The sequence below is a fragment of the Andrena cerasifolii genome, chromosome 10 (assembly GCF_050908995.1).
Source record: "Andrena cerasifolii isolate SP2316 chromosome 10, iyAndCera1_principal, whole genome shotgun sequence".
Taxonomy (NCBI): domain Eukaryota; kingdom Metazoa; phylum Arthropoda; class Insecta; order Hymenoptera; family Andrenidae; genus Andrena; species Andrena cerasifolii.
In genome coordinates this window covers 8,663,485-8,690,241 of record NC_135127.1, presented here as the reverse complement: position 1 = coordinate 8,690,241, position 26,757 = coordinate 8,663,485, and the positions used below count along the sequence as shown (strand labels likewise).

The following is a 26,757-nucleotide window of genomic DNA, read 5'->3' as shown; positions in this document are numbered from 1 at the left end:
TGCAAAGTGAAATGTATCATCGGGTTCGGAAGTTTCGTCGAATAAAACGGAACGGTCAAATTTAAATTACTATCGAAACCTGGGAAAGTCTAATGCTTCATCAACAATAGATTCTGATTCCCATAATTTAAGTTGCCTGGTTCATTTAAATAATTCGAAGCGTACAGGATCCACCCAATGAGAACATACCCTATTTTAACCAATGCTAGAAATATTTCTGCGCGACTATTGGCGACATTTGCAGGACAGTCAGGAGCCATTTCCGGGTACGCGGTAAATACGAAGTAGAATAAACGACCAGCACTGAAACACCTAATCTAACCGACATCTTCGCAAAAACCACAGGAAATATCGAAAATATATCCCATACAGGTGGAGACTCGTTGAATCGAGCGAGAAGAAACTATAAAGCAAGAGTTCCGTCATGTACAACGACGCAATCGAAGCTACGCTCGACATGCGCCTTAGTCCCGTGCCTAGCGCCTTTCTTTAAATACCAGTGTATGTAACGTCCGCTTGTGCGCAGTCGCGGTGCGCATGCGACCAGATCTAGAAGACTACAAAAATTTCCCAGTACAGAAAAGAGATTTGTTAGTGGAAAAGTTGTAACGTAAGTAAACAAGGGCCGAGGGTGATCTGAGTAGACAGAACGCGAACGTAGCCCTAGAACCGACGGGAAAACAGTGGCACGCGGATATCGATGTACGACGACTGTCGTGGAGCTATCATCTAGAACGAAATTAAGGTTAAACGGGCTCAGGTATACCCTGTAACCAGTCCAGGGTATTTAGCAACCCCTCTGGCGACAAATCATTCAATCCTTTGTGACGTTCGCGGCGAACCGTACCATGTTAATCGGGCTGCCGCAGTTCTCTCTTCACATAAACCGAACGTTCAGCAGAACCTGTGCATTTCGTCCGGGGGGGAAGGGAATCGCAGTTGTTTCCCGCTGCGGCTAGAATTACGCTTTGTCAAAATCCGTAGGAAGAGACGTGAGATCTGGTGAGAGTCTTTCTTTTACGCGCAACATCAAGACAACGACCATTGGCTAAAAAGGGACAAAACTAATGATGGCATCGTTGTTTCATCTGTCTCCCTCGTACAGTGTCTCCGTCTCTCTCTCTCTCGCTCTCTCTCTCGCGTCCCCCTTCTCCCCTCTCCTGCATCGCTCTTTCTCCTCCGCTCTTTCCCTATACCCTCCCCCCGTCCTCTCTCCCTCCGCCACTCCTTTCGTTACTTCCATTTCTCATTCTCTCGCTAGGCTACCAGCCTTTTTTACCCCCTCCTCCCCCTTGAAAATCGTATCGCGAAACGTCGCGAGACCATCGTCCTTGCGTACACGGGTAGACCTGTTCGAAGCTTCTTGGAATTTACGTGTCATGCCCCACCACCGTCGACTTTTCACGAATTTTCACGTAGGTTTCCGCTATGGCGTAGTACCTCTCACTCGCTCCTCTGACGTTTCTTCGCTGCTCTCGACGCCACCAACAGCTGTTTCGCCCGATCGTCGCCCTCTCGTATAGTTCGTGTCTCGTGTCACAGGCGCGACAGAGAGGGACAGGGAAAGTGAGTGGGAGAGAGCGAGAGAGAAAGAGAGAGTGTGTGCGTGTGCAGACGGTGGGCCCTACCGCAAAGTTGTTCCTCGTCCGATCTGAACCTCATCGTGCCGAAAACTCTGTCACCCCCTGTGCCCGTCGCAGGGCGTACGCGGTCCTGTTCCAGCACGTCCAAATCCGTGGCGTCCTTTGTCCGTTTACCGTTCGTCTGACAGCTCCTGTCAAAACGGCCCGTCCTTTCCAACCGTTCGCGGAATCCTGTCAAGGAAAACGGCCGCCGCTCTCGCGTTCTGCCCACCGCAGGGAGCATTCCGTTCCAATTATTCTTTCTTCCCTCCTGGTACGCGCTAATTTCGAAAATAACTCGACAGCCGCCACGGGTACGGCCGACGCGAACGAGTCCCGAGCCTGTGCCGTGAAACGGTTCGAAACAGGCTTCCCACGAGCAGGCTCGCAAAGTCTGTCACAGATTTACGCGGACTCGCTCGACGAACGGCCGTCGCCGCCCGTCCACGCGCCTGACTCGCGAAACTCCTGCTGTGCGCTTTTTTCATTCGACGCTGCTTATTTCAGATTCTGCAAGGATAATAGTGCGCGAGAAGGTACAGGCACGGTCAGTTACGTGGCACCAGAGTTTCGCAGGAAAGTTGCGTGTGAGTATAATGACCCTACCTGTTTATTCTTCGCTGGAACATATGCTGTATGGATTTTAAATGCTGTTGGCGCTGCGCGTTCGTCGGAGAATCAATTGCTGTGCTTAGATGACTTCGGAATTGATCTTTACGTACGTAGGTGGATGTACAGTGGTTTAAGGGAAACTTGTTTATTTGTGCGCAGGACTTACGCATAGGAAGATCTTGGTAATTTACTGTATCGTGCGGGACAAAGGGTCGAAAGGAAAATGTCAGTATTGAATCAAAGCGGAGAGGATGCAGTGGAGTGTCCTTTGTGCATGGAGCCGTTGGAGGTGGACGATTTGAATTTCTTTCCGTGCACTTGTGGATACCAGATATGTCGCTTTTGCTGGCACAGAATTCGTACTGACGAGAATGGTTTATGCCCTGCCTGCCGGAAGGCCTATTCGGAGAATCCTGCTGATTTTAAACCTCTCAGTATGGAAGAAATTGCAAGGTTAATGTTTATAATGTAACTATCCTACGAGTGGCAGAAACGGCGAAATAACTTATGCTTCTTTTGCTAGATTAAAAGCGGAGAAGAGATTAAAGGATCAGCAACGTAAGCAGAGGGTTACAGAAAATCGTAAACACCTAGCGAATGTGAGAGTAGTACAAAAGAATCTAGTATTTGTTGTAGGATTACCATTGCGGCTTGCGGATGCTGACGTAAGTATACCTAGAATAATAAATCCCGTGTCATAACGCAGTGAGAAAGAACTAGAAATAAGTAAAACGTTATCGCTCTCCTCAGATGTTAAAACGACACGAGTATTTCGGAAAATTCGGCAAGATTCACAAAGTTGTAATAAATCAAAGCACTTCCTACGCGGGGTCTCAAGGTCCTAGTGCTTCAGCTTACGTTACTTACCAAGTAAGTTGCCAGTTTGTTTCTACTTAAAAATTACGTCGACGATCGCATCTAAATATATCGTATCTTTTACTATTCGTGTGATATCAGCGTCAAGAGGATGCACTACGTGCTATAGAGGCTGTGAATAATGTTGCTGTGGACGGGCGAACGATAAAAACGTCACTGGGGACAACAAAGTATTGTTCACATTTTATGCGTAATCAGCCTTGTCCAAAACCGGATTGTATGTATTTACATGACCTTGGGGACCAGGAGGCATCGTTTACGAAGGAGGAGATGCACCAAGGCAAACATCAGGAATATGAAAGGAAGCTTGTGCAATCGTTACATGCATCACATGCATCTGCACAGCGGTAATTATATTTATATTCGAAATAACGGATATCGCGCGATTCGTCTAAATAATATATTACTCTGATGTGGCACAGAAAACCAACACCATCGCCATCTGTGACAGGTAGTATTGTTCGAGAGAATGGAACATCAAATTCTCAAGCTAAAGAAGCTTGGCCATCGTTACAAACTGGCCAGACAAATAGTAAGTTTCATTGTCGCGAAGATAATATTTACACTTGAGAACAATGTGGCTGCGTACAGAATAGATCGAGCGATAAGAAGTAAACTCTAGATAATTCTGTTACCCGGCTTATCGATGTGTTTACAGGTACACAAACAAATTGTAAAGAGTTATCACCACCGTCGCAAACAACATCGCAACAAAACAACATAACGAACGGGAGTAGCACGACAAATCAACAGAGTCATGTGTCACCGGCTGGGTCCACGCATCAACAGAATAACAACAACAAAGGCGAGAGTATGAATTTGCGGAGGGGCAAGAGTAATAGTGAAAGTAAAGCACAGGCAGCGCGGAACAAGCATAAAAATTGTCAAAACAAAGAGAAACATGGTACACGGACAACCTCACGATCCGAATCTAGCTCTATCGGTGCGCAGAATAGTGTACAGCCACAAATTAACGGGCAGAAAGAAATTAGAAATTTCTCGGCCGAAACGAATAGCGACGTGTTACAAAAATTGGGTAGTAAGTGCAAATCGGAGCAACAGCAACAACCGCCGCAGCAGCAACAGCCACCGTCACAGCAGCAGCAAAATAGCAAAGGATCTAAATTAGTTCAACAGCAGCAACAATCTCAAGAACTTAAAGTAAACGGAGTGGTGCAGAACGGAGAACGCCGGCATTTAGATAGTGATACAGAGCAACAACGGGAAGGTAGCACACCAGCTAGTACAATTTCAAGTACAGAAGATTCCATGGCGAATCAACAAGTGGAACATTTAGCAGAATCGAGCGAGGAGAACAATGGTGCTGTTTTATTGGGTGAGTTTCTTATATTCGTGATCATTTCTATATGTATTGATTTTCTGCTTCCAAAGTAAATATATGAAGAAGTTAAGCTTGTTAAAAAAATATAAAGTTTGAAAAATATCGAGCATAAGTGTAGGAAGAAAGAACGAACAATTTAAACTTCTTATTACATTGGTATTGTTGAAAGTTTATATTAGAGTCTTTAATACAAATATTTCTGAAGTGACAATTAGAATAGATTTTGATTATTTCAGTTTGAAGATCTTTTCTTGCGTAGTGATTTCGGGAGATTTTTTAATTTCCCTGCAAAATATGTTCTGTTCTGTTTTTTTTATATTTTTTCTTTGTAAATGCTTCCAAACGTTTAATACAGTCTTGCAAAAAGTGTAAAGACAGTTAGACTATCTACTTTAGGGGAAAGTTTCGCGAGAAGCTGTACATAGTAACCGTAATAACTCAGTCAGTTTAATTAATATTAAAATATGTGATGCAATATATTTGTAATAAATCGCGTCATTCTAAATGTGTGTCTATCTCTTATAACACTGTATGTTAATATATACTTAGAATACACGAAACGATAACTTCCAAGCAATGTATGTGTTGATGAGATCGAAATGTTTTACAGCTATGTCTCATAACTGTAGAATAGCATTTAAATAGTTATAGATATATGCCAAAATAAAGAGGATTCTTTGAAAAAAAATATAGTAACTGTTTTTTGTGTTTCTGTACACACACACTTGACTTTATCCTTCTTGCAAGTTACATCATTTGGGCACATGTAGATTAAGTGTTTGGAAAATTCTAAATCTTATGTCTCTTTACATTACAGATGCTCGCGAAAGTCTGTTTTATCCGTAGACGTATGACTATGTAATTGTAATTTTCCGTTTCGTATCTCGAGGTTGTACCATAAGTAAGTTTTCCAGACACATTTTTATACATTCTTGAGATTCGTTGACGGTGGCAGAGAGGAATAGTGTTTCGATGCTGTTTATTCTGGCATTGTAAAAGTATGAAAGCGACTTGATCGCGTCTCGTAGTGTAGAGATTTGTGCGTATCATCTTCAGGTTCCTCTCCGGCTAGCACAAATTCATCACAAGGTGCCAATCAACAGCCACCACCAGGACTACATAACGGGTCTCAAATGCAACTCAGTCATCGGTCGATCTTTCAGGCGGACAATAATAGCTTCTTCAGTTCAAATACTTTCCAGAAAATCTCTACCACCACCTCAGTGCCACCTGCTTCTTTAACAGGCATGTACATACAGTTTCTTTTAGCGTTTGTGTTCCTATGCGTTGGTTTTCTTTTTCATTTACAACGTTTCAGTGTTATCCATCGGTTTATCGTTTACTTTACATCTAGTATTTTATGTGTTTGAGGAAGCATTGTAAACACTAGTTAAATTTTACGATTTTGTTTGTCTTTCCTTTACGAAAAAGTGTAAAAAGGTTACAATTAATCTTTCTTGGGCAAACAGCAAACCCAAACCTGAATTGGACAAGCACAGGTTTAGCTTCTATTCCTGATTCGTTACCAATGGTTCAGTCAAGCGAAGATTGGCAAGCGGCTTTTGGTTTTCAACCGGAAGCGTCGCGAACAAATCATGTTGTACAAAAATCCAGTCCTTCTAGTTCACCGGGAGTAACATTCAATTCTGAAGGTTTCGCAGATGAAGAAGTTTATACCAATCTACAGTATACCACACTCTCAGAACCTTCTGCTACTTTTACATCAAGTATACTTGTTAATTCACCAGCGTCCAAATTTATGGCAGACTTCCAACAGAACTCATTACAGCAGAGGCTTGTGCTGCAGGTAAATAGATCGAACGACTCCTACTCCTTCTATAATGTATTAAAAATCTCGCAAAACAATCAGGTGCTCTTCATAACAATTGAATCATTCCATGGAGCGGAACAGTTGATAAGAGAATACCTTAAGTAAAATCTTAAACAACATTCGCGATAGGAATCTTTTAATATGATGAGTATCGTTTGAGATAATTCATAAAATTACGAATCGTACTCTCCCAAGGCGCAACAAAACCAAGAAAACTGTGAATACATAAAGCAAAATGGCCATGCTACCTTGGAGGAAGTTCGGAATCATAAAGAGTCCGGTTCAGATATAAAAGCTGACGATGACTTAGGTTTTGACCCTTTCCATGAAACACAAAAAGCTCTGGCTGAACTTATGGAAAACGAAATGCAACTTCAACAGCAAAGGTTGTTTCAGCAGCAGCAGCAGCAACAAAGGGAGCGAGAAGAGCAAAATAGGGTACAGCATCACCAGAATATTGCTAATCTTGGTCAACAGCACTTTCCACAGGTAATTGAACAGAAATTACGACACTGCATTTAATAAGAAATGTGGGACACGTCGGGATCAACTTTTGCCTTCATACTATCCGTTCCTTATTCCAGGTTGCCCATATAGCACATTTACAGCAGCAGGCTCAACACTTGCAGAACCTACAAGTCCTCCAGCAATCGCATTCTCTGCTGTCTCGTCTTCCGCAAAACTTGTTACCAAGTGGTACACAAAGTCCAGCTCAGAATACCGTGGCCGCTGCGAGTTTGGGACAACGTAGTCGCCTTCCACCACCAGGTTTCCCTGGTTCTACACCAAATCACATGAATTCTTTTGGTCTTGGTATACCGCGACCAGCTCCCACGAACGGTGCTCTTTCGGGTTAGTATTTTCGCGATTTATACAGCGATTAACGGAGTCCCCGAACTTCCTACGAATATTCTTAAAGAATGTGTATGCAGTCATGTGTGTATCTGTCAGAGAATATCAAGTTTAGACTGGTGGAAGCATAATTTAAATTAGGACCTGTGGAGCCAGTGTATTAGAAATGTATTTGTGGCGAGCAATAGTGTTATCCAAGTATAAAAGCAAACTGAATTCTTGTGACTTTGTACGAACCAATATAATATAATACATGAGTCATTCGTCTAGTATGCTGTTTACAGGAGCGCAACCGCCGCAGCAAAATGCCTATCTTCCAAACGGAAACCCCCTTTTGAATTCACAAGGTAACTTTCAAACGATATCGCCATTAATTCCTACCTCTCCCATTTCTATTGTTAATACATCGTGCTCTGCCCGTGTCTCGAATAGGTATTAGTAAATGCGCAGGTGATGCAGTTTATACGCTTAAGGATTGGTGTGATATTAATAATCAGCAACAGCAACAACAATTTCACCATCAAGCATTACATCAAAAAGGAGGATGGAACAACTTCGGACCTATCGCGGACTGGACTTCGATTGATCCAGCTATCGTTAGTTCTTCTAGGCCTCTTCCATTCCAAACCACTAGTACATGGCAGTTTCCACATGTTCATCCGACACATACTGTATCACATAATGCGCAACAAGTATGAAACATTCGTGCTCCATCATATTCCTATTATATTTATACGTTTTCTGCGACGGGAGTTACAGTTTCGGTGTTCTTTCCCCGCCAGGAACAACAGAACGCACCGACTCAACATTGGGCAATGCAACCACCTCCAGGTTTTGCTGCGCCAGCGACTACGGGGCAATTGAGTAACCAACAACCAAGCACAACTGCACAGCCGCACACCAAACTTATCTCTGCAGGATCGGAAATCGAAAGTAAGTCCCTCAGCAGCTGTGATTCCGTTGGGAGTAGTAACATGATTAATTGAAACATGTGAAACGTCTTCATTACAGATCTATAAATAAATAACGAAATAACCGAAATGTACAAGTGTACGATAAAAACATCCATACGAGACGTCATGAATGAAAGTCAGTAATGATACAGAAAAAGCAAAAGGCCCGACAGTCTGTTACGTACGTTTTCCTGACCCGTGTCTCTATATCTTTCAGTTTGATTTCATTTCTGATATACTTTGTCCATTCTCACTGTTCGGCAAGTGTCGAGAGACACTGGGACGTATAATTTAAAATAGTTACTTTCGAATATATGCGACGAATATACTCCTATACGCGTTCTGTCGATAATATTCTCTCGTATTTAACCCATAGTAAATTCGAGCTACTCACAAGGTCTGGCAGTTCTTTAATTACAATTCGGTTCACGTAGGGCGAGAAATGCAGCCATCCAATTACAGGCGACGAGCGTGATTCAATAATCGAATAATCACGGCGGTAATTGCACTGAGAAACGGGAAACAAATTGAAACAAATTTTTTTGTATATAATATTCAGATCCGAGTAAACGTATTCAAGCGAGAAATGGAAAAAAAACGAAATAATGCTTCTCTGTGTAAATAACATTTTCACAAAAAACATACATCACGCGTGACGAAAAAGACAATTTCAGGGATAATCGATTCCATACTAATAGCAAGGTTTCTGTTTTCGAATCAAAAGTGGGGGGATTGTGTTACGGAAGATTGCCAAACGGCTTAACACACCTTTTTATTTAAAATATAGTGGCGTATTACATTTATACTATAAAGTGCTTATATACTGGCAACATTAGAACAAATTTTCTAACACAGTATTGTCTGCCTGTCTATTCATAGACAAAGGGTTTCTGTTGTGTATGTATTATAAATATGTATTATTATTGTGAAAATGCGCAGATAGACGCGTGCTAATAAAAGAAACTGAAATGCAAAAAAAAAATAAGAAATCAGAAAGAAATAGCCTGTTGTTTTCTTTCTGGAATGATTTTGCAGCTAAAGTTCTAATGGAGTATCGTTTTTTTTTCCTACAATCAGAATCATGAGTCTCATCTTAAATGGTGTTTATAGTGTTTTACATCGAGCTGGATTTACAGTAGATTCTTTTGTACAATATCGAACACTTACAGTGTGCCTGATAAATACTTTACAGTTTCTTGAATTCGCTTTGATCTTGAAGCGAAAGTTTTATGGAGAAGAATCTTATAATGTGTGAATTATAAAAAGACCCACGCAGTTATAGTATAATAGGTTTGAATTTCGTCATTAAAGCTTATGCCAGACAAGTGTATCATTTATAGCAGGTACTTCGTCGCATTTGTATAATTAGAGGGACTACTAACGGCTTAGGAAATCACTCTAAATTCGATCAGGAGGGAAATTAAAAACTAACGAGTATTAAGGCGGTATTCAGACACACATGATTCAGAAAACTGCGAGCAACTGTCGTCATGATTAACAGAAACATCGTATCTGAATCTCGAATGCATACGAAATGAGTACGATATATATTATAACGGAACACATCTGAACGATAGTACTATAATACGAAGCGTTATCGTCGAATCATTAAACTCTTTGGGCAGATTGTTAAACATATCTGCTGTCTCAACGCGACTAAGGAACACGATACATATGCGAGAGAACGATTGAGATAATAAAGATATAATTATAACAAATTTAATTGAGTTAAGGTAATCGAGAAATATACGACATGCGCAAGAAATGAACGAACAAACGCATTTTCATTCACACGATCCTCTGGCCATCCCTTATTTTATAATTGCCCATGCTAATGCGTTTCCCCATTTTTAATAGGTTGCGGATCCATCTCGAACATATCATTTATGTCCTTTCTTCGCCGAAAAATCTATCATTTAAACACAGTAAAGGTATTCGTTCTATCAAGTTACGTTCACATTTATTAAAATCTGATGTACAAATAACAAAATATCATATTCCAATAACACGTATAATGATGATACATAACATGGTTCTACGATACATATACATTCTCCGAATAATGATGCGAGAACAGAAGGTGACGAGAAAACTCTTCGTTAAGATCCTACCACCGTTTTGAGTGAAAACATCACATTGTAAAAAACTTGTACTGTATTGTTACTATGCAACAGCAAATTTTATCAACTTATGCATGGTGTGTTGACAAATGTAATGTTACTACATCGATTTTTAATACAGACGCCAATATCCACAATGACTAGGTACATACGATTTTAATAACGTGTTATCTAGACACTCATAAACACGTAAAAAGCAGAATAAACTGCTTGCAAAAATAACTATTTACGTCTCTGTCTTTCTTTTAGATATTTCGTAATCTATCGGATTCGTACTTCTTCGAGTTTATAAAGATGCGAGATGAGATCGTGTAAAAATCGATGCTCTTCCGTGTTCATCGCGGCGCGCGCAGATTTTTTAAATTAAATTTTATGTACATACAGACTTCGATACTTATATACTTACTGTAGTTTAGTCGATTGGAAGTTCATAGTGAGTTATGTTTCATCGTCTTCTTCAATATTGAAGGTATTATCGCTACTGAAAGCCTAAGAAAAAACTGAACAGCACAAATAATTGCATTTAACGGTATAACGTCAATTAACTATCGGAAATATACACGTGTTTTATTAAACTAATTTGCAACAATTACGGCATAAAATTTATCTTCGATAATGTGCTTTTTTTGCTTTTTAAACTCTTCCGCGTTAAGCCCCAAAACGACTTGGGTTTTAAAGTACTTTCGACCGCTGTGAACTTCCATCCCATGTGTGTGTCACAGTTTACGCACATGGCTATCGTCCAAGCGTATCTGTGAAACAAATAGGTGAAGCATGTAGCTTAAGGAATAAAGGACACGCGAATAAGCGAACGATCCTTACCCTGGGAACCACGTGTTTTCTGTCGACGGTGGACGGCGATTTAGCGAAAGGCCCTGTGCCTGATACAAAGTCACGGTATCGTGTATAATCCCAGCAGGATTGCAGTAAGTACCCTGCGGACCTTCTTTACTCATCGGAAACATGTTTGACTGCCTTCCAATGAAGGAATCACAATTACAGCAAACGAATATTTTATCCTGCAGCGAAAATGTGGTTCATTTGTTAAAAACATTTTATGTAAACATATTTTTTCTAGGGATGGGTTCGAAGTTAATTTTTAAATTCTCGAAACTCGGATTCGAAACCTTGTAGGGCTTCGAAACTCTCGAAGCTTGAAGTGCTGATTCTGTTTCGTAAGTGGAATATCTTGCTTTTAGAGCCGAAGTCAATTAAATTTTTCGAACCTCGAAACTTTCTTGGGTTTCAAAGTTTCGAGAAACCCATCCCTAATTTATACAGTATAACAAGAAGTATTGAGCTTCGCATACGTCAACTAGATACTTGATCTCTCTCTGTAGCCTCGAAATTGCACAATCATAATTCAACAAGACAATCCTTTCGTTATCTTCCATTAACAAATTTTGAGCAACCCAAAATGACAGATCCGTGGGATCCTCCGGTATACCGCTTCCTCCTGCAATTGTTGAAAAACTCTTAGATCAGCTTCAAAGAGAAAGAACTATCGTCTAAGTTCCACTTACGGCCAAATCGCCCGCAAGGCCCGTGATTTTCGCTTTAAAATTTATGAAAATCTCTTGAAATATGGAAGAGAAAGTGAAATCTGTGAAAGGGTCATTATCGGAAAATACAAGTTTTTAAATATAAATTCCGACTCGAGAACAGGAACAATAATAATTTATGATATTCATTTTATTACAGAAACAGAAAGTTCCTACTGTTGTGGGCGCGATCGATTTGGGCGTAATTGGAATTCGCCCTAAATGTCTGAAATACTTGAGCATACTAACTGTTTTGAATGAATTGCAGATGTTTCCGTATTTTCAAAGAAAGTCTTAAAGGATCGTATTGCCTGTACACCCAAGCAGGCCAAGGAGTTACCACAGCATCTAGGTTCTCTACTCTCTCTTGTTTCTTAAAGTCCTCCTCGCTAGTGGGATGCATTCTTAAATGATCTAACGAGGCCAGACGTTCATCCAGAAATGGCATTCCAAGCGTTATTTCTGGTAAAACTTTAACATTGGCTGATATTTTATCATAACCCTACGTATATATACAAACATAAACGTACGAATAACTATATAAAAGAATAAAGGTAATAGACCCGAGAGATTATTTTATAAAGAATTCTTGAAACTTTATCTTGATTAAAAAACATTCGCCTCTGTCTTTAGGTTTATTAATTCAAATGGACCTGCATTATGACTCGTAGAATCTTGAACCTCTGCCTGCCCTTTGCTTTCAAGCGAAAACCTTCATTAGGATCCTCGTACGTGCACTCGTAAATTTCAGCGGTGGTGCCTATCTGCACCATTTCACCATATCCCATACTCACGACACCTAACGTACGATTGTTCTGAATACAAGTCCTTAGCATGTTGATAGTCTGCGCATCGAATACTCTCATTGGCAATGTTTGCCCAGGAAACAGCATAACAGATTCTTTTACTAACAGCGGCAAGTTCATGTAAATTCCATCGTCTAATATCGTCCTTCCCCTGAGTTCTTCCAAGTTCTGCCCTAAATACTGTAAACGCATAGTATTAAATAAACCTCGCGCGCTACAGTTACACTATATAAAACTTACAGAATGCGCCGCTGGTAAGGTCAAGTCGAATGTTCTTTCGCTGGACGCCGACATATTGTTGATATTTCCTCCCATGTACACCTCTTCGACATCGTTTCGCCTGCTGTCTGCAATGTCTGCAAAGCAAGCGATAGAAATTTTATCTTTCTTTCTCTGTTGTAAGGAACAAATTAATCGATGGTGCGATATTAGAATAATGTCAATTTTTTACAGAATGTGGCAAGTTTAAAAAGGCACTCGCAGACTAAAAGTGCAACACAAACCGTGCAATCAATCGACAAGTTAGGATTTGCATATCTTGCTACAATATGTGGGTAATTCTGTACATAACCTATAATCGTCTAATATAATTTCAAAGCAGCGAAATGCGAATAACTCGATATAATATACCTAAAACCCGATTCTCGTTAGAATCACTTGACTCGCTAGAATCACTTGACTCGCTGTCGCTTTCTACGTCCGCATTCATTGCTATTCACGTGTACGTCGAGGCTTCGCGAGCCTCTGGCAATTGTAAACAATCGGTGCGCTTCTTCTCGCAAACGTCAAAACACGATAAGCCCATTATCTACCCCTATCCATGATTCACATGTTCGGAGGGTTGCGCTCGGATTTTCATGAACGAAGGAGTGCTTTCGGAAGGTTTTCTCGAAGGAATGTACGCTTTTAAATAGGAATAAAGATTACGGAAATTTTCTAACTGTATATTTCATGATTCATATACAGGCGCGTAAGTATCGGTACATTTAAATATTTAAATTCTAGTGTATAAACGTAATTTACATACAATGGAGCGTTATTGCTTTACGTCTAACTTATGATATAACGATGAAAAGCTGGAGGAAATGCAGATGATGTATCAGTTCCTCTTTCAAGTACAAATATACTTTGATGGTAGTGCAAAATAATTTAATTACGTTATGCTTAATTATATGTAATTATCAGATTTGAGTGATTTGCTGGGTGATCCATGGAATGTAATTATACACATTCACGTACACACCAGGAACATTACTTGTTGCGCAGCCAATACCCCACGCTACCATGCCAACCACTTGCCACTGTCCATTCCCAGACTGGCAAACCAACGGTGAACCGCCGTCGCCCTAAAAGAATCATTACGTATCAAGATCATTACGTAACTAACTAAATGTTCGATATAGAAAGTAAGAAGCTTTATTCATTTACCGTGCATGCATCCTTTCCAGTCTCTCCACCTGCGCACAGGAAACTACGTCTATTAAGATTGAAATTCTGTTGAAGTCTGGTTTGTCGAAGGGAAGCTTCGCAGGTTCCTTCGCCTACAACGGCTACATCCACTTCTTTCATTCTACTTTGATATTTCCCGTTCATGCCGAACGCATCCTTTCCCCAGCCCGACACCCAGCACCTTGAAAAAGAAACACAGTACTTGTATCAAAGTTGCAGTTATAAATCGAAAGACTCTCTCGCACGTACTTTGTACCAGCTGCTGGTGCTGCCGATGGGAAGCACGCGGTGTTGATATTGGGGCAACTCGAGACAGGTACAGTGCCGTTTAATGTTATCAAAGCTACATCATCCTCGAGAGTAACGGAATTGAAATTAAAGTGCACAACTATTTTTTGAGTCGAGTATTCTTTGTACGGGTACATTTCACTAGTAGACTGCCCGTCCGATTCTCCTAATCTTACTTTAAGTCCTCCGTTCCTGTCAAAATGCAAATGAAGTATCGTCATAGTTTCCTTTGCGATTGTAAAGTTTCATGTAAATGCGATTCACTTACGTGTAAGATGCAACTTTGTGAGCAACAGTTAGCACATGATTGGGTGTGATAAGCACACCGGACCCTACGTAAGAGTTGCTTGTTGTCAAAAGTGCAGCCTGCCAAGGATATGCACCGTAACTAGCTTGACCTTGGGGATGCGCAGCTGCTGGGATTTTTCTTATGCCACAGCTGCCATCAATCAAATTTCCCGAAGTGGGAGATGGGCAGCAATATGCTAGTCCCGTAGAGCATGGGACCTGATTCAAAAGTATATTCTTAGGAAATTCGTGACGTTCGAATTTTGCCGAAATCGCGTTGCAATATTCGACGACAACGGTTCAAGTTGCACATGGTAAAAGAAAGCTAATAGCTTCGTTAGAAATCGTGTAATACTTATATACGTACCGTATTAACGATTCTCACATCGATACCAGTGCTAACGGTCGGGCAAGTGCCTGTTGGCACACAAGAGCATGACATGTCGGTCATACCTTGAAAATAAAATGTAAATTAATTAAGAGATATGTACTCACGAGGGAAGATCCCGAAACCGGAAATTCAAAAAATTCTGAAACTTTATGAATGTGTAGGGGCTTTCCTCCTGATTACAGCGCAATTTTTGTTTGCTGTCCAAATTCACTCGAAGGGGGTGAAATTGACCCCTGAAAAATCGACTATTCTCCGATTTTGTGTTATAACTCGCGAAATGTAATAGATAGGAAAAAAGTTTCAAGACAAAAGTTACTTCTTTTAATTAGATCTATCATTTGGTAAACAAATTATTTGACAGTTCACGAATTATAACACAAAATCGGGAAATAACCGAATTTTCAGGGGTCAATTCCACCCCCTTAGAGTGAATTTGAGCAACAAATAAAAATTGCGTTGTAATCAGGAGGAAATTCCCTATATATTCACAGTTTCAGAATTTTTTGAATTTCCATTTCCAGTATCCATAATCCGTAATCGTAAAAGGACGATACTATAATAATCTTATATTTGAACAGAAAAAGATGCACATGACGCGGCGGAATATTAATTTCAGCAAAGCACAATGTTCATTTTAAACGTTCGACGATTAAAAATCCAGCGAAATTTAATTATCGGAAGTCAACCGTTAATATTATTATTTTCGCATCCAATATTTTTATGTACTAATAATATACCAAGTAGGTGTACTATTGTAATTCAAATATTTCACGTACTTGCCGACATAGCAGCCGTGGAACTATCGAAAGTGATAGTGTCCTGTCCGAAAACGCAATTCCACGGGATACCGGAAAGCATCAACGCGAACTGTACGTAAAACATGATCGAGTGCACGAGGAATTATATCAACGTTCTCAAGTTTACAACGAAGTGGATTTACTTGGGGAGTCGAATAGAGACAAGCCATAGCTGCCGAGTTTGCATGTGATTTATATAGAACGAGAACTTATTAACTCGTCTATTCTTTCGGAACGAAGTAATGCGCGGGTCCATTCACAGATAAAAATAGCAATAATGTTTTATGACAGCAAAACGGTGTAAAATGTATCGCCTGACGCGCAAATTACTTCCGATCATGATTATGTCTTCATTTATGGTACATAACGCGTGTCGTAATGTCCACTATTTTCCATAGTAAAATACCAGTAAAGTACTCGAAGTGGAACGTGAGGCACAAGGTCGGACACGTTTCACAGATTTGAAATAAAGGGGGTCAATTATCATCGGTCCCCGGTATTTACATTGTGAATAATGCAATAATTTTACTTCGGGTTTTCCCTGTCGTATCTTTATACAACAACGTTACGCTTAGAATACATACGTAAAAATAGATCTGGATTTTCATTGAAAATTTCTGCCCGCATTGTGCTTTGCAATCTACGTGTATCTTAAATTAGTCTCGCGAATTATATTTAAACGCAAGTGCGATGTAGGATTCAGGATTTTATTTATTCAATCTGCCAATCCAAGTCGGTAATATTTGCAAGTGATCATATTGATTCCTTTATTCCCGAATGTAGGAAATTATTATTTTGTCAAATTTAATTTCAATTCCTTCCACTAATGACTTCGTAATCTCATTCCATTCTGAGTCGATAATAATGGATGTAAACCAAAAATAATAAATTGTGGAATAAGAATTTAGAGTGGATCTTAGGATTACCCTATATCTCATCTGTGAATTCCAATTAATATAGTTCCCATTTAGGAATTCTAAAATGTTTAAAGTAGTTTTGATTAATCAAAGTTTTTAAGAATCATTTATCAATTGTTTTCTGGCGGCGCTTACTCAAACACCCCCAGTAATTGATTTTTCATTAAGTTTAAAGCGCAGAGGCAAGCCTAATAGAATTTAATAAGTAAATTAAATTTAAGAAATTAAATTTAGGATAATTTAGGAAATTAAATTTTGCATAAATGGAGGGTGGATGTGACCGTGGTTAGGACGAGTCTCTAATCGCAGGAACCTCCTTATGATGAGACCTGGACAAGCATATTATTTGATTTATTTGGTTTTATAACTAGTAATCGTAGCAGATACACCAATCTAATACAATTATTAATCATATAGCAAGTAACGCGAACAAACCGCTGCTCGGTCCATGATTAGGGTAGATTAACTCGTAGACTTTTGTATTTTCAATGTTTTATTGGAATGAAGTGATACAATACAATGAAAACTATTCGCGATCGTAAAGTTTGTGATTTCTATATGCTCTTCGAATACCTGCGCAATTTTTATTTACAAAAAACTGAAACTATCACCTCGGTGTGTTAAAACAGGCAAGACGGTAAACAGTGAGAAACCAGTACCTCCGTTAAGAAAATGGACCTTTTACAGTACGAATAATATCTTCTCGATCTACTTGGGAGTGTTCGATTCTAAAACAACCTAGGGAATTCAACAGTCTGATTCTTAACGCATGCGGCTATTCTAGATCGGATATCGCGGACAATTCGCTGCTTGTACAATAATTAATCTGTTGAAACTCTCGTGGAGATTACTCACAAGAATAGTGGCTTGCAGTGTCTATTATGCTACTATTTATAAATAAGAATTTGATTTATTTTTTCTCAACTCTATCACGGGTAGATCTCTTTAAATATCTTTCATATTACGTTTCACGGTCTTATCCCCATCTCTGTATAATTGCTTCTTTCGTTACTGGCAAAACCATCCGTTTTTTAACGAACCTTTTAGTGCAAAATTATTATGACGGCGCAACTATGCTGACGGAAAGAAACTGGAAACATCGCACAAGGTGGCAAGGCTGTTTGCACGTTACAATCATAATAAGTTCACAATAAATTACAGAATAATTGCATGCAGTTGGAGAGAAAGTGAGACGCGTAACACGGCAAAACGGTGCTGCTTGACATTTTAAGGAGAAAGCGTTTAAACGGATAGAATTCGGTACGAAGGCTCTGTAAAGTCATTGTCCTTTGATTATCCATAGCAAGCATTGTATACAGCTCATCCGGCATTCTTGTTCAACATTTAATACAAAAATTAATCTATCTTTATCTAATTTCAAGTGTGCAAACGTCGATCAACAAATTCTACCGATAAAATCACTTAAACGCTAAACTTCTTTTTTTTCTTTAATGTACATAAATAAATGATTTATCAATCAACTATGCCTTTCGCGTGCCTTTTAGGAGAGTTCAAGTGACGAATTTTTTTTCCCGGCTGTGGTAAGAGAAGAACGAGGGTCTTATGAAATGATTTGTTATGTCGGCGCACGAGCCTAAAAGATCGTACAAGTCGCTGAAGCTTGTACAAAATTATAAATGTCGGTTTAAAATTTCCCTTCCTTTTTCGGATAGTAAAGTGAAAAGTACAGGGTAGAGTGGCTACCCTCTCCGGTGGTCTCGTAACGTTCGATGCCTTGACTTTACGTTTGAAAGAACCGTGTGTCAGGCGCAATGCCGAAAACAGACCAACCACGCGTTATCAACCGTTTGACACCATTTTTGAAAATATCTAAAATGTATAAAGGTTAGAATCCTTCTTGATACTGTTTCGAGTCTAGCTTCGCTTGGATCACTTCCAGTTGTCTCTTTGCTTCGCATTGCGGGAAATTCTGTAGATCGTAATATTGCGGCGCTATTTTCAGCAACCAATCGGCTGTAAAAGGAAAGGAATTAAAAATACAAAATGAATCAAGTAATACACTATTTGTTTCGCGAGGATTATAACTTACGTTTAATATCGGTAACTGTTCTGATATAATTCTTGGTCGTCAGTACGAATTCATTGTAAATCACCCACTCAGGTTTATGGTCCAAGCAACTGCTTGGGTGAAGCTGTACAATTTGATTATCTTTGATGGTCAAGTAATGACCCGTCCTTTCTAAATGAGCGACCTGTATAGAAAAGCGAAAAAAACAATGATAGAACTGGTTCATGAGGATTCATCCTCTTCCTCATTCCCTGCTCATCAGTTACAAACAGTACCTGCATGAAGAAGCCATTTACAAGCGCTTTTCTGATATTAATATAATAATCTTTTGATGTAAAGTCTGTCGAGGTCCGTTTCAAAGAAAATCTGTCCATTATTCTGCTCAGCTGGTGCCTGACATTGTCGCCGCTTTTCAGGGACCGGTAGTTGACGAAGTTATCGTAACACCACTGCGGGTCTTCCAAATCTATAGAGGCGGGAACAGAACGATTTTAATTGGACAAGTAGTTACATAATTCTCGCGGAAGCTCTCGAGGAGAATTATGGATGCTTACTTTGCTTGAAAGCGTGGTAGACGTTGAGAAGCGTCAAGTGATCCCCATCAATGTGTGCAAACCGCATTTTAGCATCGTCCGCAGCCTTCTTTGATTCATTTGGCCTCACAAAACACTGCGGGACTAATACAATATCAATCATCAATATAAAACCGTGTTACCTTACCACGAACCTGACTTTTATCTTACTAGCTTTTATAACATTACAATTACTTGAACAAGGTAAGAAATGCAAAAGGAACGTAAACCTAGTTATCGTTTCACGGATAGATAGTGTCCTTACTAATACTTTACCTGAGAGCATGGCAGTGATGCTAAGTATTTCGTTACTGCAGTTATGATTACACGATGCGATTAACATTTTCGCCAATTGGGGATCTAAGGGGAATTCTGCCATCACGGCCCCCAAATCTGTGAGGTTTCCGTCATCGTCCAAGGCGGCTAAATAATTAAGCAGCTCCAACGCTCTCATGAGAGTTTCTGGCGCAGGAGGGTCCATGAAGTCGAAATGAACCTGCGGAATCATAATAAACAAATGATATTGTTAAATCTCAGTGTATACCAGAAGACGCAGCACTTTAATTAAGCGTATAGTTTACCAAGTCATCGATACCAAGTTTCTTCAGCTGCAGTACAACACTGCCAAGATTCGATCGCAATATTTCAGGATATGTATTGGGCTGCATCTCATTTTTGTACGCCTTCTCCGTATACAGTCTGAAACATTTTCCAGGCCTCGTACGACCAGCTCGGCCAGCTCTTTGCTGAGCGGAAGCTTTACTAATCGGTGATACGAGAAGAGATTCTACACGAATCCTGGGATTATAGACCTGTATAGAGTGCAATGATAGTTAACAGCCGCGAAGCAAATACGATTAAGGTGAAATCAGACGGCGCGTGGATCGGCGAGCTTTGCGCGAGACTCACCCAGCCCACGCGCCGTGAGAACGCTCATGACTCACCGATTCGCGCTCGCCGAACCTGGGCGAGCCGAACCGACTCCGCGCGCCGTCTGATTTCACCTTTATGAAATACAAGACATAGAAACGAGCAGTTACCTTTTGCTTTGCAAATCCAGGATCTATTACAAACACAACGCCGTCGATGGTCAACGATGTTTCTGCGATATTGGTCGAGACTACTACTTTTCTACCGATAGCGCCGCTAGGTTTCGTGGGCGGTGCTGGTTCGAAGATTCTTTGCTGAAGATTTGGGGGCAGCGTGGAATAGAGCGGTATGCATTTGAGTTCACCTACTTCCGGACCTAAGTTATCCATTTCTCTTTTAATTCTCTTACAAGCCTCTTCTATTTCTTCTTGACCAGTCAGGAATAATAGCAGATCTCCGGCTACATCCTCGCACATGTGTATTTGAATCACTGTCCTGATAGCGGCTTCTAAATAATCTCTCTCAGGCTCGGGTGTATAAAAAATCTCAACAGGATGCGTCCTTCCAGGTACGTTCATTAAAGGTGCGTTATCAAAATACTGTTGGAATTTCCCAGCATCCAAAGTTGCGCTCATAATCACAAGTTTCAAGTCGAATCTTTGTTTGATCACTTCTTTTAGCACGCCCATCAGTAAATCTGTAGCCAATGTCCTTTCGTGAGCTTCGTCCAGGAGTATAACTTGATAAGCATCGAGCATGGGATCGGACATGCCTTCGCGAAGAAGCATACCGTCAGTCATGTATTTTAATATAGTTTTTGGGGAGCTGCAGTCTTCGAAACGGATACTGTATCCTACTTCTTGACCTAGATAAGAGAAGCATCAGTTAGTAACACGTGAAATATAAACTTTAGTCGATTGTAGTTTACAATATAATGCATGATTTACCTAATGCAACGTCCATCTCTTCGGACACCCTTTGTGCGACAGACATCGCCGCCACCCTTCTCGGCTGAGTGCAAGCAACACCTTTGGTGCCGATACTCCTCGAATACTCCACGCACCATTGCGGTATCTGCGTGGTTTTGCCTGATCCCGTTTCTCCGACAAGTACGATACATTGGTGTTGCGCCAATAACCTCATGAAATCGGTGCGGTACTCGAACACAGGTAAAGTGATTCTCTTCTTATAAAACTCATGATATCTCGGCGTGTAAGGCAGACCAGTGTAGGTATTTAATTGAACTTGACTCTTCGGCGTTGTCGACGGCACACTTGTGCTATTAGATATCGAGCCATCTCTGTGAATTAGTTAGCTAATGAGTAAATACGTAACGACAGTAATTAGTTATAGGTAATATATTCTATACTGAGATAGTGCTTTCTGCATAAAGATAACAACATAAAGTTGAGAACACTTAACGGTTTCCACGAACCATTTAAAATGAAAATACGTAATATTTATATTTCGAACATCTACGCGTGCATGTTTAAAAATCACAGGCACAATTTCCTGCAAGAATGGTCGAGCCGTGATATTCGATTGTGCGGAACAAAAATCAGTTGAGAACCTTCACGGAAAAGTTGACTAAATAAGTCAACAACGGACAGACACAATTGGCGATAGAAATCGAAAATGCTACTTCGATGGGATTGTTTGATTGGACTAGTATTCGAGGCAAATAAATCTTTTCGGAGAGACTGTTTCGAGAATGTGAAATTCGTCGGACGTGATGCGCGGGTAGCACTGAAAAAACTCGTAACAATGCACATGGCAAGATATCTCTTCGCGTTTTTCAGCCTGCGCGATGGAAAATTCAATTATACACTCACGGCTTTCGCTTAACGTACGGGTCCACGACCTCGATCCTCCGTTTTGACATAATTCTTAGCCCTCCGAAGGCGAGCAAAGCAAAATCTGTTTACGAACCTCCGCACAAGGCGTCACAAAATGGCAAACTAACAGGCTAAAGCTTCCTGTAATCATGATCGGGGAAATTAACGAGAGATGGTGCTGCGAACGCCACAAATAAATATGGCGTAATATGGCGCATAAAAAATGCACACGTTGCGCGGTTCATTTAAGATTTGGTTCATTCAACTTCTTTTTCGATTGTTAGGTTCATCGACAATGGTAATTATACTAGAAATAAGAAAATCCTTGATTTCTTATTTCAGGGAAGAATTGAGGCTACCATTATAATCGCAAATTTGCAACTCCAACGCGCGAGTCCTAACGAATCTGTTCATATATCTCCATTTCTACCGAGCACTTTGTAAGGAAAAAATTAATTTTTATTGTTTGAATGTGAACTAAAATACCCTGAACGTTTGGAAAAGATCCGCTTAACAGTTTCTTAGAAAAAAAATTCCCAAGAATCCCCTTATTCCTAGGGTCCTAAATAGGGCTCCCCCCTTAATGTACACGAATAAGAAATAAAGCAAATAGATTCGCTATAGAAAAGATATTTATTTATTGGTATATTACAATTACAAAAAGTAAAATTCGAAGGGGCTAGCTGTTAAACAGATATATTCCTGACAATGTATATCGCTTCGTTATCACACCCGAAAAGTAAAGTCGATCTGTCGATATCAATACTGTTAATCGGCTTGTGCATGGCACTGCAGAGAGACGTTACGTTCACTTTCCCATTCGTTCCAATTGTATTTAACCAATGTGTGTTTGTCGGGTCTGAAACAACGGTTCCCATTAAATAATACAGACTGAAATTTGTAATTAATTTATCTCGCGCGTAAGCTTACCGAGACTAAGTTTCGAGTGTTGGGTATTATTCCAGTGCCACAATTCGCCGCCGCTTGAGCATGTAAATAGATTTTCCGGTCTGTCGGGATGGAAAAGTATTTCGCTGACAGCCTTAGCATGAGCGTTCAGCTGAGACATCGGATACGTATTGTGTCTCAGATCCCATACTGTTAAGCTACCATCACCGCCACCGGCAACGACAATGTGCATTTGAGTTGGATGATGCGCGATGCTCGTAGCTTCAGTCTGTAAACGTCTTTTTCGTTATTTAACGTGTGCATTATTTAAGCAACGCGTTACGAATCAAGCCGAACGATTCATACTTTTGTCTGGTCGGCGAGCATGAACGTCGTGGCAGGGAGATCCGAATCGTTCCTTAAATCCCAGACTTTCATGTGCCCCCTTAAGTTTCCTGTGAGTATCTCGCTGTGCCCCAAAAAATCAACGCAGTGTATGGAGCAACTGTCAGCCTCGTCTAAAGACACGAAATTAAGTATTTACAAAGTATTTGGGAATAGACAATGGAGCCGCCCTTAACAGCGGGTAGATTTGGGCCCTTGCCCCGGAGTTAGGGACTTCATTTTGTAAAGATTAAATGAATTAAGTATAAATGTCAAGGTATCAAGTTTTCTAGAACAGATTTTCAGTTAAATGTTTTCAATAATATCGAGTTTTACCCCAGGTCCTGCAAACTCTAAAGGCGGCTCTGTTAGACGATATTATATTCACCAATAGTTCTAACTGGCTTCTTTTGTCCAGCTGTCAGAAGATTAATCCTCCCATCCTCTCCCACCGAGACTACGTCCTGCTCGAAGGTGGACAGCGCCGTGCAGGATGCATAATCAGACGTCTTCCTGTAAAGATACATTTAATAATCTACGTCGCGCAATGGAAGATCCAATCACGCATTAACGGAGCTTACTGGAACTTGTGTATGAACTCCCAGGACATGTGCTCTTTAAATTGGGCGTACGGATTCTCGTGAATCTGCAGAAGCCTGACAGTGCCTATGGACGTGGATACCACGAAGAAATCTCGCGAAACGAACTGCAAAAAATTGATGTAATGCCGATAAGAAGACTGTAAGTAGTCTTTCGAGATAGTTCAGTTCTAGAAGGAGTCCCGAGGACTCTGAGAAATGGCGAACGACTTTGCTTTCCACGAAATACGCGTTGCAAACCTTTATTTCAGTGACGTCCCCAAGGATCGCGTAGGATGAAACCACCGCGGGACAAGATTCGCCATCCTCGTTCACTTGAAACGTCCAATGGGTGACTTTGTTCACCTGCCATGAGAAGTTTAATACCGTAGATGATTAAACAGCTCCAGTGTCGCGTGCGTCTGCACGAGGATCGGATAGGTTAACTCGAAGAAGCATAACCTTACCGGGTCGTCCCAACTGCCGGTGAGAAAATTGGCGGCTTCCTCGAAATCCTCGTGCTTCCACCTGATCTTGGAAATCTTCTCTGACACAAAGGTTCCCTGCACGTTCTCGCTCATCTTTTGTCATCGACCACGGTTTAATTTAAAGTAAAAGAAAACGGCCAAAGCAAGCCCCGACGTCGACCACGCGCGCGTTCATGCGCGACTGTCAAAAAGACCGCCAAACGCGCCGGGCTACTTTTTTTAAAAATCCAGGTGCGTGCAATTTAATACGTTATCTTTAACCGCTATGGACTTATTACGAGCATTCTACTTGCTTCTATTGGAAATCTATTGAAATAACTTTGGTTTTCATTTACGTTCAAGGATTTGAATATTTTTAAGTTCGATTTTATAGTTTAGCTCTATATTTTGGAATTAGGAGTTTTAATGTATTGCAAAATGATTGCGAAATATTACGCGATCGCTGTATGCGTGTAAAGAGACTCGTTCGCTCGAGAGAAGTGATTAGTATAGGGAAGTTGACAAAGGGGTAGGGATTCACCTATATCTTATAATTCACAGGAGGCGCAGAGGACAGTTACGATGCGATCAGCTCGCGAAATAGATGTCCAACCCGAGTACTTTCAGAGCTCCAGTTGAAACAGTTTATTTTCAATTTTATAATTGAAATATAAATATAAATAATTGAACGCACCATTTCGCAAAAGTGAGTTGCTTAATTTTAAACACACGGGCATAGTCGTAATCACAAGTCCCGGAAATCTGTTCTCTCTAATCGCCCGAGAGGCGCGTTTAAATCTATTTTTAGGAGAGGCAGGGTTCGAAGATTTTCTTTAACGTGGACACGTTTTCGAGCGACTTCGGCACGTGCATTATTCCTCGGGATGACAGCATCGAAGGTTTTGTTGCTCCTGTATCTGAGTACGCTCTACTTAACTTGCTGTGATGCAAGCGATGCACGCGCGTCGGACCTCTGTGAGTATTAACGCTAAGGTGGGAAGCGTCAATCTCCCGGACCATACGATCAGGATCGAAATATAGGAATAAAGTTCACCGAGGCGTAACACGAGTCTCCAAAATTCCAGCTGCCGCAGACGATGTTAAGGAGACGCAGCACGCGACTTGCAAGATCGCCACGGAGGAATTGGTGGCGACTGCAAGTGCCACCGTCACGAGAGTGCTCACAGGAGCTTGCAACGCGAGTAATGAAGCCACTTCTTCGAGCGAACTTCTTTTAACTGACCTCCGCTGACTGTGAAGGAAATATGTTTCAGAGGCGATCGACGAGAGGCTGGATACTCTGGAGAGAAGCTTGACTAAAAGACTGGAGGAGATCAAGGCGATGCTTCACTCCGTTCTGGGGACCAAGAAGGAGACGCCTGGATTGGCAAGAATACCCAAAACCGAGAGGAATACATACTACAAGGAGGATGCTACTAAAAGTAATTCCTCTCCGAGGCAGTCAGAAATCGATAAACTGAACAACACCGTTCAATTCTCATCGCCAAATGGTTCGTCCAATAAATACAAAGCAGTTAGGGGGCAAAAATTCGTCAGAGCTGTGCAATTAGAGGCACCGCGAGTTGTGCGAATATTCGTCGGACCTAGAATTGCAATGGCTGATAAGAAGCGTAGCTATTCGGACGTTTATCTTGGTACATTTCAGGGCCCAGTTTCTTCTTTTATTACTGGCAAATGAGGGGTTTCGACGAGAAGCTTACGAGCTGGGATACCGCTCGCTCGGAGCGCAGCGTGACGTTTTACGTAGGCCAGAATGGTTACGCCATGTACATGAAAGTAACCCCGCGATATTTCCCGGACGGCACTGTCTTCGTGGGCGTCGGGCTTACTCGCGGTCGTCACGATTCCGTCCTCCAGTGGCCATTTCTTCAGAAGATACGCCTCGAGGTAATAGAGCCGGCGCCCACCCTCCTCGCGTTTGCTGGATTCGAGCCACGGGACTGCAGAGGAAAACAAAATACCTTTTGTCCCCTTTGTAGCAGCGAGCCTCTTTGTGCTTCAGGATAGATAGTAAGATTTCTTTAATCTCCAGATTCTGGACCACTCGATGGAACAGTCGCGGCAAGATCGACGTTCCCGGATCTGGGACCCGTCCACTCTGTGCTCGGAATATTTCTGGGGCCGTCCGAAATTAACTGGAGAACCGGACAACCCGGAGTGCGTCGGCCTGAGCGTCTCCAGACAAGCTCTTCTATCCAACCTCGGCCACCCTGCTCGGCCCACGAAATACCTCTGGAAGGGAAGCATCACGATGAAGCTGACGGTTTACCTTTAGCTAGTTTGCCCGAGGATCGGAATCTCGCGGATATCGCAGTGGCGCAACCAGAGGGGACCAAGGGCCTTGGCACCCCCCAAAGAAGGGGAGCTTGTTGAAAGAAAAGAGAGCTGAATTTTATTCTTTAAATAGATTGTTATATGAATTTTATTG

The 26,757-nt window shown here is 41.1% G+C and overlaps 6 protein-coding genes across 15 annotated transcripts; 2 read left to right on the top strand and 4 right to left on the bottom strand.

The window, feature by feature from the left end:
- The first annotated feature begins 438 nt into the window (after positions 1 to 438).
- Cnot4 (CCR4-NOT transcription complex subunit 4) lies at positions 439 to 9,865 on the top strand. 9 transcript variants are annotated; one of them, XM_076821504.1, is made up of 16 exons: positions 439 to 610; positions 2,130 to 2,209; positions 2,394 to 2,687; positions 2,758 to 2,899; positions 2,985 to 3,104; positions 3,192 to 3,457; positions 3,533 to 3,642; positions 3,769 to 4,446; positions 5,509 to 5,697; positions 5,922 to 6,259; positions 6,479 to 6,772; positions 6,868 to 7,135; positions 7,420 to 7,482; positions 7,568 to 7,827; positions 7,918 to 8,068; positions 8,147 to 9,865. In XM_076821504.1, the coding sequence occupies exons 3-16, from the start codon at positions 2,458 to 2,460 to the stop codon at positions 8,152 to 8,154; spliced, it is 3,117 nt and encodes a 1,038-aa protein (XP_076677619.1). In that variant the 5' UTR covers positions 439 to 610; positions 2,130 to 2,209; positions 2,394 to 2,457; the 3' UTR covers positions 8,155 to 9,865. The 9 variants fall into 9 exon arrangements, with proteins under 9 accessions (XP_076677619.1, XP_076677628.1, XP_076677620.1 ...); XM_076821513.1 differs by having other exon boundaries at positions 440 to 610; positions 6,105 to 6,259; XM_076821505.1 differs by lacking the exon at positions 439 to 610 and adding an exon at positions 617 to 760.
- A 582-nt stretch (positions 9,866 to 10,447) lies between these two features.
- Positions 10,448 to 13,326, bottom strand: Ohgt (E3 ubiquitin ligase component cereblon). 2 transcript variants are annotated; one of them, XR_013086556.1, is made up of 8 exons: positions 13,186 to 13,326; positions 12,796 to 12,911; positions 12,403 to 12,735; positions 11,999 to 12,251; positions 11,519 to 11,664; positions 11,031 to 11,227; positions 10,717 to 10,960; positions 10,448 to 10,677 (listed from the first exon to the last, which is right to left on the bottom strand). XR_013086556.1 is itself a non-coding variant. In XM_076821522.1 (7 exons), the coding sequence occupies exons 1-7, from the start codon at positions 13,262 to 13,264 to the stop codon at positions 10,798 to 10,800; spliced, it is 1,287 nt and encodes a 428-aa protein (XP_076677637.1). In that variant the 5' UTR covers positions 13,265 to 13,326; the 3' UTR covers positions 10,448 to 10,797. The 2 variants fall into 2 exon arrangements, 1 of the variants encoding a protein (XP_076677637.1); XM_076821522.1 differs by having other exon boundaries at positions 10,448 to 10,960.
- Positions 13,327 to 13,485: 159 nt separating this feature from the next.
- On the bottom strand, positions 13,486 to 15,952 carry LOC143373892 (inactive CLIP domain-containing serine protease A3). Its single transcript, XM_076821524.1, has 6 exons — positions 15,748 to 15,952; positions 14,948 to 15,033; positions 14,561 to 14,799; positions 14,254 to 14,484; positions 13,984 to 14,185; positions 13,486 to 13,901 (listed from the first exon to the last, which is right to left on the bottom strand). The coding sequence occupies exons 1-6, from the start codon at positions 15,851 to 15,853 to the stop codon at positions 13,737 to 13,739; spliced, it is 1,029 nt and encodes a 342-aa protein (XP_076677639.1). The 5' UTR covers positions 15,854 to 15,952; the 3' UTR covers positions 13,486 to 13,736.
- A 1,208-nt stretch (positions 15,953 to 17,160) lies between these two features.
- LOC143373889 (putative pre-mRNA-splicing factor ATP-dependent RNA helicase PRP1) lies at positions 17,161 to 22,144 on the bottom strand. Its single transcript, XM_076821521.1, has 9 exons — positions 21,989 to 22,144; positions 21,104 to 21,456; positions 20,327 to 21,021; positions 19,868 to 20,098; positions 19,563 to 19,782; positions 19,269 to 19,391; positions 18,990 to 19,180; positions 18,736 to 18,898; positions 17,161 to 18,659 (listed from the first exon to the last, which is right to left on the bottom strand). Exons 1-9 carry the CDS (start codon positions 22,036 to 22,038, stop codon positions 18,532 to 18,534), a joined length of 2,154 nt encoding a protein of 717 aa, XP_076677636.1. The 5' UTR covers positions 22,039 to 22,144; the 3' UTR covers positions 17,161 to 18,531.
- Positions 22,145 to 22,605: 461 nt separating this feature from the next.
- On the bottom strand, positions 22,606 to 24,447 carry LOC143373891 (nucleoporin Nup43-like). The gene is made up of 7 exons (XM_076821523.1): positions 24,309 to 24,447; positions 24,103 to 24,207; positions 23,845 to 23,969; positions 23,652 to 23,776; positions 23,246 to 23,397; positions 22,922 to 23,168; positions 22,606 to 22,850 (listed from the first exon to the last, which is right to left on the bottom strand). The coding sequence occupies exons 1-7, from the start codon at positions 24,420 to 24,422 to the stop codon at positions 22,678 to 22,680; spliced, it is 1,041 nt and encodes a 346-aa protein (XP_076677638.1). The 5' UTR covers positions 24,423 to 24,447; the 3' UTR covers positions 22,606 to 22,677.
- Positions 24,423 to 26,749, top strand: LOC143373893 (uncharacterized). The gene is made up of 7 exons (XM_076821525.1): positions 24,423 to 24,560; positions 24,870 to 25,014; positions 25,117 to 25,283; positions 25,394 to 25,510; positions 25,583 to 25,819; positions 25,975 to 26,216; positions 26,362 to 26,749. The coding sequence occupies exons 3-7, from the start codon at positions 25,193 to 25,195 to the stop codon at positions 26,602 to 26,604; spliced, it is 930 nt and encodes a 309-aa protein (XP_076677640.1). The 5' UTR covers positions 24,423 to 24,560; positions 24,870 to 25,014; positions 25,117 to 25,192; the 3' UTR covers positions 26,605 to 26,749.
- The last annotated feature ends 8 nt before the right edge of the window (positions 26,750 to 26,757 follow it).